General features: G+C 31.3%; 1 protein-coding gene across 1 annotated transcript; it reads left to right on the top strand.

The window, feature by feature from the left end:
• Positions 1-9,183: 9,183 nt before the first annotated feature.
• LOC148565834 (uncharacterized) lies at positions 9,184-9,809 on the top strand. The gene is made up of 2 exons (XM_088487252.1): positions 9,184-9,273; positions 9,351-9,809. The coding sequence occupies exons 1-2, from the start codon at positions 9,184-9,186 to the stop codon at positions 9,807-9,809; spliced, it is 549 nt and encodes a 182-aa protein (XP_088343378.1).
• The last annotated feature ends 781 nt before the right edge of the window (positions 9,810-10,590 follow it).

Genomic DNA, 10,590 nt, shown 5'->3' with positions numbered 1-10,590 from the left:
ATCTTACTTTAATTTAGTTTTCTTCTACCTTTTATTTATTCTAGCACTTTAGTTATCTAATTCTCTTATTGATTCCTTTATTTTGCTAATTTAGTTTATGAGTTCATGTGTTACTCTCAATTTTCATTAATGCAATTTATGTTTCATGTTTCTTATTGTGCAATTGCTTTGTTATTGTTATTTCTTTGCTTTGGTTAGTTTTAGAATTTTCTATGTCTTGTCGGTTTTCTATGTTTTTATTTTATGCCTTCCAAGTGTTTGATAAAATGCTTGGGTGAATTTTAATTTAGATTTTTATGTTCTTGAGTTGGATTGATTAATTAGATACTTTTGAGTTATCAAAATTTTTTTGTTGATTGGTGATTGAAAGTTGCTAGTTGGCTTGAGTCTCACTAAATCTACTCTTTGATTAGGACTTGTGAATTTAAGCCGATTTTGCCCGCTTGACTTTCCTTCATTTGTTAGAGGATGACTAAGCGAAAGCAATTTACATCTACCGTCACAATTGGCGATAATAATGAGGATAGGACTTCTAATTCTCTTTCCTTGCTAAGAGCTTTCTTAGTTATTAGTTTATTTTCTTACCATTTTACTTTCTTGTTTCTTATTACAAAACCCAAAAATATACTTTTCCATAACTAATAATAAACTACACTTCCCTGCAATTCTTTGAGAGATGACCCGAGATTTAAATATTTCGGTTAATTTTATTGGGTTTGCTAAAATGACAAACTATTTAAACATTGACCGAGGATAATTTGTTGGTTTGGAACTATACTTGCAACGCGACATTTTTGTGAAATTCTTTACCGATAATTTTCCTCCGTCACCATGACTTTACCGTGATGTAACGACCTAACATCATCCATGGATCCTCTAATAAAACCTTATCCATATCTTCTTTGAGATTATTTGATGAGAAAGTAATCAAACACAACATCCAAAACTTTATAGCCATCTTTAAGCTTCTATACCCCTTTCAGTTAATGCACCAAGGCCATATAACTGAAGTGTTTCCCAAAAACCTTAATCATTATGGCCTCCTTGTAAGGTTTTGATAGAGTGTTCCTAACTTCTTCAATAAAACTAGCCTTTGGAGGTGTTGGATCATCTTGTTTCTCCGTGACTACTGCTATCGCTCGTATCACCATCCAAGACATCAACCCTACCAAGTCCCAAGATTTCAGAAGACTCGATCACCTTATCACGGAACAAAACCTTATGAGTCATCCTAACACTACCCTTACGTAAGCCCTCCTTGTCACCTGAAGCAACCTTGCCCATACTCTCTCCCATAATCTCTTTAATTCATAAAGTCTCACCGTGTTCTTCCCTCAGACATTCCGCCCAACTCTCACCAGTCATTCTTTCTTCGTCCAAGTTGTACTCTTCTCAAACCTATGTGACTCACTGGGGTTTGGAATGTAATTTGAAATGCCCACCTTAGAGAGTTAATTAAGTAATAACAACTTAACAACTAATTATAAGTATAATTAAAAAATTTATATTTTTTAATTAATAAAGATATTTAAGTAATTTTATTTATTTCACTCTTTATATTTATCTTAAATCAAATCTAATATAGCCTTTATATTCCAGTTTCTATATTTAAACCAAATATAATATTGAGACGTAATTCAGTTTTATATATTTTACACCAAACATAATATAAAGACTTAATTTAATCTCAATATTTTAATATCTATCTCTGAGTCTCATTCTCTACCAAATGCAACCTTAAATATGGAGAGACCGAATTTTTTATGAACCTTTTAACGATCTTTTTTAATTATAATTTTCATTACATATATAAAAGTAATTTAGATATAATATATATTCTTTTATAAAAAAAACATCTAAGATATATAATGTAATTATTAAAACATAAAAATATAATTTATTATTAATATTCTATATAATGATATAATGTTAAATATGTAAATATTTAATATTATTAAAAAACAATTTTTTATATATGAATATAAATATGAGTATATAGAAACTAATTTAAAAATACAAAGATTTAAATGTATAATATTAAATTGGTTAAGTAAAAATGATTAATGAACAAAAAATTAGACATAAACTCATCACATAATAATTAATATATATAAAATTATTAAATTATTTAATTAATATTTTTGTTTTTTAAACACATTTGATACATAGATATAGTTTTTTAACATTCTGAGGGCCGAAGCCACTACCCGCTTTATATCCGTCCATGTGTATGTGTAGCGATAGATTTTGTGAGAAACTTTATCCATCACTAAAATTTAAGAAAGAATTGTTTACCAATTTTTCTGTCACTACTCCATCTTAATCCTTCGCTAACTATTGAAGGAAAAAATCATTCGGAAAAGTCCGTCAGTAATGCCAAACATTTGAGTAAAGAAAGGGAGAGATTTTGGAATTCCTTTCTCAATTTAGGATGTGACGCACGCGCTTTGGAATGGTTAGAATTAGATAGTATTTTCAAACCATACTTACCCTATGAGTTTAAATAATTCGTGGCTGATTATTGGTTCGGATTTCTTGGTTTCTTATTGGCAGTTAATCCAGTGAAGTTCTTGAACATTTTTAAGAAATTTTATAAATGTGGCTTTATTTGGTTTTACTTTGGTTATGTTTTTAATTCAGTAATTAATACCGGTTCCTCTGAACACCCAATAATATGTATGCCTAATAAAAAGATAAAGTCATTACGTATTTACAATTATATATATGTGTTTTGTTAAACAAATTTCTATACATATTTTTAAATATTAAATAAATTAAAAATTTTTATTTAAACATTTTAAACTTTGGAAAACAAAAAATAGTATTTTTGTATATGTACCCACAGGTTTACACTATCGTCAACCAATAGAATATTAAATTTAATGGATAATCAATAATTTTAGTAATTTCACGTTTTTTTTTCTTGTTGCAATTTCACTATGTTGATAATATCCCACTAGCTATATTGCACATATAAATCAAAATGAAATTATTTAACAATTAGAAAGGTATATAGATAAATCGTCCTAAGAGAATTGTTCGTTAGTTTGTCTTTAGCATAATAAAGTTACATGAAACTCTCACCACTCATCGACAGATTAGATGACTTTTATATAACATCAAATTGTAGCTAGGGTTTGTTGCACTAAAAAAAATTGTAGGTTTTGCATAACATCATGCTTTATTTTAAATGATGATGATGGCGTGCATTACATGTTTACGCAAATAGAGAAGGTGCTCTAAATGAAAATTTCTACGTGCTCGTGTCACAACCACACCATTCCTACCATAATCTGGTTTCAGAAGTTGAAATAGTCTGATCAATTATCTGAGCCAACTGCTATATATTTAATTCTTGAAGGTAGCGTTTGATTTTGATTATTATTTATTAGAAAAGGATCAGATGATGGGGATGTTAATTACAGGGCAAACGAATTGAGAACAAGATTGAGATAAAACTTTAAAATTTTTTCAATTCCATAACAGATTTAAAATGAGCAATATTAGGTAATTAACTGTTTTCGGTAAATATTAGTCAATTTTTTTTTTAATTATCTTACTTATTTTAAATTATAAATTTAAAATCATAAACTCTTAATTCTACGCTCTAAATTATAAATCTTAAATTCTAAAGTTGATTAATATTGACTAACTAAAAGTTAGTTCCCTATATTTTCTCTTTTAAAATAATTTTGCTTCAAAAACTGAGGATACAACATCCATATTTTGAAGATAATGCTTAAATTTATTTTTAACTATTATAAAGAAAACATGAGATATCTGTTTCTGATATTTTATCATCTTTGATACTTCCTATCCCAGAACATGATCCAAACAACAAAAATTTATACGTGGTCATATCACAACCACAATATGCCCCTCCCATAATCTGACTTTAGAAGTTGAAAGAGTCAGAATATTATTTGAGACAAATGCTATGTATCTAATAATTCTTTATTAAGGCGGCGTTTGATTATTATTTATTAGAAAAGAATCAGAATACAGAGATGTTAATTACAGGGGAAGCAAATTGGGAACAAGATAGAGATAAGTTTTAAAATTATTTCTATTCCATAATAGTTTTAGAATAATTGTTTGCTTCCAAAAGTTGAGATACAAGATCTATATTTGAAGGTAATTTTTAAATTTATTTTTGTACCCTTAAAAAGAAAAGATATGAGAAATATGTTTCTGATATTCTATCATCTTTCATACTTTCTGTTCCAAAACATGATCCAAACATGTCTCTATTAACAAAATTTAAAACTAATGGAATCTTTGTTCATGTATTTTTTATGTTAGGTTTGATTATTCTTATCAACGTAGCTGAGATAACAGAGAGAAAAATAGAAAGTGGTTATCTGAGTATATTGCATTGATTAGAGACTTGAGTTGTTACAAAAGACTAGAGAGCATGCTTTTTATACTACTGGACTACATGAACTACATGCAAACCATGCAAAAATATCTCACACAATCCTATTTGCCTCAATATTCTGTTATAGCATGTCTTTTTCTATTGGTTTGTTGACTTGTTCCTTATGTCTGTGTTTGTTTAGTGAGACAGGACACTAAAAAAGAGACATAAAAATATAAAATTGTGTTTGATAGGAGAGACATGGATAGAAACAATATATTTAGAGACATTGAATTATTAGTTTATTTTGTGTTTATCCTGACAGGAAGAACACGAAGACACTAACAATGGATACAACTTATTTTTTCATGATTCTTGTTAATTTTTCATAATTATATTTTTTATTAGGGTAAAGTATACTTTTTGTCCCTGAAATTTGACAAAAGTTTCAAAAATATCCCTAAGTTTTATTTTGTTTTAATTTTATTCCAAAAGTTTTCGATTTGTATCAAATATACTCCTAACAGCTAATTTTTCAAAAAATTTAAGACCGATTCAACAATAATTTCATAGGAACAACCCTCAACACAAATAAATCAAGCATAATTTTCATGCATTATTATTAGATTGGTCTTAGATTTTTTGAAAATTTAGCCGTCAAGGGTATATTTGATGCAAATCGAAAACTTTTGGGACAAAATTGAAACAAAATAAAACTTAGGGGTATTTTTGAAACTTTTGCCAAACTTAAGGGACAAAAAGTATACTTTACCCTTTTTGTTATTATATTTTTCATCTCAAATTTTTTGAATGAAAAAAATGAGAATAAATTGGATTTTCATAATTTGTTCTAGTTTATCACCATACAAAATACAAGAACATAAAATTTTGTGTCTTTGTCCTTTATGTCTTGTTTTCAGTGTCTTGTCTTATCCTATTCTCAAAAACAAACGCATCCTATATTTCTATAATTTTAGTAGTTAATTGTTTTGATCAAAAAAATATATAAATATGTACAAATACATATAATGACTAATTTTTTAATGTTTATAGAATATTTTTTGTTCAAGATTAATAAAAAAAAATACACTCTATCATCTAAAGTAAGCAGTTAGAGTAATATTCTATCTAAATTGTTTTCAACCATTTTTGTATTGGACAAACTACTTGTTAACAATAAAATTTTATAAATTGATATCTGAATTTTTAGGATATTAGATAAATTAATTTAAAAAAAAATTAATTTAATCTTTTAATTTTTTAAATTTTAGAAAAATTAATCCTTTAATCATATTTAAAAAAAAAATAATTTATCATACTTTTAAAAATGTTACGGACTAATTTATTCTTTTATTTTATCGATGATTACTATTTTAAAGGCTGAGAATTGATTTACCAAAAATTTTTATTTGGGCTAATTTATATGACACAAAAATTATTAAAGACGACCTATTCATAGTATTATTCAATTTATATAGCTCTACTCACTCCTTGTTCGCAAAGATATCATCAGTGTAACTACGATGCTTGTACATCTGATCTTATAAACATTAGGGACCGTTATAATTTTTTTTATTATTTAATTATCAATTTAATTTTTTTCATCTATTATTTTTAGTATAATAATTCAACAATAAATTTTATTTTAAATTCTTAAACATTTTGATAATTGACTAATGGCCAAAAATAATAAATTTTGATTTACCTACTCTAGTATTCTTTCAAAACAAATACATTGAAAGTTTATATTTTTTATATTATATATATATATAAAAGGTTCAGTCCCAGTTCCGCTATACATACAAATTTTTTGAGAAAATGACAAATAGGTCTCTGACCTTTTATCTCGCGGACATTTTCATCTCTAACTATTAAAAAATACTTTTAAGTCTCCGACCTTCACACAACTTAGACGGATTAGTCCATTTGTCCAAATGTCTCCATCAGACCCAACGGAAAATGCTTGTCATGCGTACGCGTCGCCTGACAAACTTCCCTCTCACGCCTACGTGTGACACGAGTATGCTTTGTCTGAAAAACTTCCTTCTCACGCGTACGCGTCGCCATGAATTTAACAAATCCTCATTTCTTCCTGAATTCTCCATTTTGCATGCTTTTTTCCATTTCTTTCAAGTCATTCTTGCCCTCAAAACTTTAAATCACTCAAACGAACATATCAAAACATCGAATGATAGAAAATTAATTTAAATTTAGCAATTTAGGATGTGTTTGGCTTAGCGTTTGAAGCATCAAACATGTGTTTAGTTTTTTTTTTTAAGTTTCACTTTTTAGTTTGGCTATTTTTTCTTCTTCTAAACGTAAACGTGATTCTGCTCTTCAACCTAAGTTTAGCCAAAGTTAAAAAAGATAGCTTTTGCGTTTACATTTTTACGTTAGATTGAAATTTATTTTCTATCTCCCAATTTTGTACTTCATTGTTCATATGATTAATTTTATTGTTTTTTTATAATATTTTTTCTTTAGTACTCTCTCATGGATATTATTATTCTTTATTCTTATTTTTTTTGTTTATATATATTTTTTACCTATTATTTTTTTGTATAGAATAATAATAATAAAATTATAGCGTACTAAAAAAGAATATTAAGAGTAGTAAAAATATCTATATAAAAATATCATAAAAAACTTTTAAATTTATTTCCATCATTATCAAGATAAATATTTAATTTTTATTATATTTAGTACTGTTCTTGTATGGATACCTGGAGGGAGAACTCGGTCTCTGGGAGTCGACGCCGAGCTATTTAAGTTTCGGTGCCGACCTTTAAGCCTTATGATAATCCGAGCTTTACTCCAAGAGGGTGTCCAATCGCGTAGAGCTTTGAGCAAGAAACAGGGGGGAGTGTACCTGCAAAAGCACTTCGAAACTTAAGTTAGTATTAAGAATTCAATGTATCCTTAAAATAGAAGATCATACCTTTTTATAGGTGATAATGTATAAATCGGTTATGTTCCTGTTTTATTGTCTGTATTAAAGAGCAATAATAAGGGTAAATGTCAGGTTGGACGTTTCATATTTGTGAAGCAGTCCGTTAAGCTGATTTGTAACGTCACTTTTCAATAAATGAAATTGATTGTCGATTAGTAACTGTAATGCCGATTTAATGACTGTAATGCCGAACTGTAACGCTGATTTTCTGAGTAATGATGTGAATAATGCCGAGTTATGAATGGTAAAGCCGATTTATGATATTGGATTTATAATGGCCGGACCACAGCCCCTAAGGTTGACCTGGGAAAATGTTTAATGAAGCAGGTTGAGCTTTTAATGATGTATGAATTGGTTACTGAACAGTTCGGCGTGTGGTTTAACCTTGTAGCCCCCAGGTCAAGGTGCTTTATTGAACAGTTACTAAGACTATAGGCATTCATGATTAGGAAAGAGAAATAATTAAATGAAGGTATTAATGAGTTTGCGTGTTTCCAATGTGGGTTTATTGGGTTTTGACGCGACTGATTTGATGGGAAGGGAAATTTTGGGTTAAAGTGGGTGAATTTAAAGTTTTGGGAGTTCTGAAGGGTTGCATGCTTGCTGTTTTATTTTCCTCAAGTGTTATCAACCAAACAATGAGTAAAAGAGGTGAGTTACTCTTGGTTATTTTTGGTTTTTCTGCTTAACCGTTTTCTCTTCTTCTCCTTTTCTACTTTTGATTTTTCAATGGGTTATGAGAAAGAAACGAAAGGGGAGGTATATTGGTCTTATGACTGGGTGAATGATGATGTAAGGGATTGTGTCTCTTTGTTTCTGGATGTTGGTGCTGTGAATGAGATAGATAAGTTGAAGGTTGTTAGGGTTAATTCTGGGGTTCGATTGGAACTGTTACCATGTGTTGTGGATGATAGGGTTTTTCATAGAGGGGAGGGTTTTGAGCATTTCTTTATGTATAGCTATATTTTGGAGGAACTGAGGGTGAGAATCTCTTTCAGTGATTTTGAGTGTAAAGTTCTGAGGTAGTTAAACTGTGCGCCTTCACAACTTCACCCCAATGGTGGGCTTTCCTTCGGGCATTTGAGATTCTTATGGAGTTTTTGGAGAAAAATCCATCAGTGGAGCTGTTCTTCTCACTTTTTTAGGCGAAGGGTGTTTGGAAGGGTGGATGGGTAAATTTGAACAGCTCTCCAGGTTTTGCTGTGTTCAAGCTATACAAATCATCTTTTAAGAACTTTAAGGAAATGTACCTTAAGGTAAGTAGCTGCGAAGATGACTTTCCGTTTTATGTGGATGAGCATTTGGGGGAAAGATTTCCTCTTTGGTGGTGTTCAGAGCCTCAGAATATTTTAGGGCCTGAATCTATAAGTCCGAAGGATGAGTGCGTGATCGAGTTTTTGACCGAGTTTGTTGATCGACAGGAATTGATTTCTGTTTATGATCTGCTGCAATGGGAGGAAAATAAGGCTGCTGTTGTGGAATATTTGGGCAAGATTTTGAATTGTGGTTGTTGTATTATATCTGAGGTTTTTTTTATCAGGTTTTTTTTTAGTGTTTTTTAGGTGGGAAGTACCCAGGTGTATATGCCGCTTGTTTGAGGTCTCGAGTGAAGAGCAAGGGTTTGGATAAAGAGGTATCCTCGTCCAAGGCAGAGAAGGTTGGTGTTGGCGAGGTTGATCAACCGACGCGGGGGAGGAGGAAAGTTATTGCTAAGAAGAGAAAGGGTGATGTGGTGGATTTGTCCGATGTTTCTGGTGATGAGAAGGATGATGTTCCGATGGAAGAGGTTCATAGGTTTTGTGAAAACTAGAAAAAGTTGCATGGTTTTGTTGAGCGGAGTGAGGGGTCGTCGCTCTGGGGGAAAGATCATCCTTTCATGATCACTGCGGATGAGGTATGCCAGACCCCGTCTGATGTTAGTTTGGCGGAAGAGGTGGGAGATGTGGCAATTGACCAATATATGCAGGTAATTTTTGTTTTTGAGGTAAAAAGTTTTGTGTGTTTGTTTTGGGGAAAAGTAATGTGTTAATGTTTGATCTTCAGGTGGTGGGTTTGCGGCTGGCAAGTTTGGGATGGAATCATGAAAAGATTCATCGGAAGTTGATTGAAAAGAAGGAGGATCCGAGTTTGAGGGAAGAGTTGGCTATAAAAGTTGCTAAGGTTTCCGAACTTGAGGTGAAGTTATTTGAGGTTGAGAAACATTTGAAAGAGGTGAAGGAGAGCTATGCCAAAGATGTGGAAGATTTAAAGAAGAAAGAAGCTGACTTATCTTCTTTGAGCACCCGTATGATCGAGGTTACTGCCCAGATGAAGGAGTTGGAGAAGAATAAGCAAGGAGAGATTCTGGATTCCTTCCTTGAAGGTTTTGAGAGGGCTGTTCTTCAGGCGAGGTTTCTGGCTCCCGAGGTTGATTTATCGGCAATGGATCCGGGCAAAATAGTGCAGGATGGTGTCATGGTTGAAGATGATGGTGATGCGGAGCAAGGAGATGAAAATGTTTAATTTGCGTGTTGTTTGTAGACTTATTTTGCTCCTGAGTTGAGCTTTTGACTTGTTAATGTGTAGACATTTTGGTTGGCTTTTGTTATTGTAGCTTATATGTTGCTACTGTTTTCTGGCAGAGAACAAACTTGGTTGTTTCTGTTTGCGTGTTATGATAATATAATGTTATTGCTGTATGATAAGTTGGTTTTTATCTGGTTGAAACCAGATTTTAGTGGTAAAAATTTGTTGTAATGGTGAATGGCCTTTAAAAAGGTGAGTAGGTCGAGTTTGGGATGCCGATTCATAGGCATGATAATAACTGTATTGTGTTTTGGTCATTTGGCAATGATTGTGAATTGAGATCAGCTGTTTGCTATGATTTTACCATAGTGTTGTGATTCTGACTACCATCGGGTATTTGATTGACTTCTTGGCAAAATTCAGCATTATTGGGTTCCGAGATGGGTTGGTCATGCTTTGGACTCCGAGTTAAATCGGGCTTTTTAGTGAATGGTCGAATTCCGAGCTAGATCCGATATATATTTGATTGAATGATCGGATTTCGAGTTAGATCGGATTGTTGTCTGATGAAATGATCGGGTTCCGAGTTAGATCGAATTGTTGTCTGTTGAAATGACCGGATTCCGAGTTAGATCGGATCGTTGTCTGATTAAATGATCGGATTCCGAGTTAGATCGGATTGTTGTCTGATGAAATGATCGAATTTCGAATTAGATCTGATTATTGTCTGATAAAATGATCTGATTCCGAGTTAAATCGGATATTTGTCTGATTAAAT

Source organism: Arachis ipaensis, chromosome B5 (assembly GCF_059453495.1).
Source record: "Arachis ipaensis isolate K30076 ecotype BB chromosome B5, ASM5945349v1, whole genome shotgun sequence".
NCBI lineage: Eukaryota > Viridiplantae > Streptophyta > Magnoliopsida > Fabales > Fabaceae > Arachis > Arachis ipaensis.
This window is presented reverse-complemented; position numbering and strand designations above follow the sequence as displayed.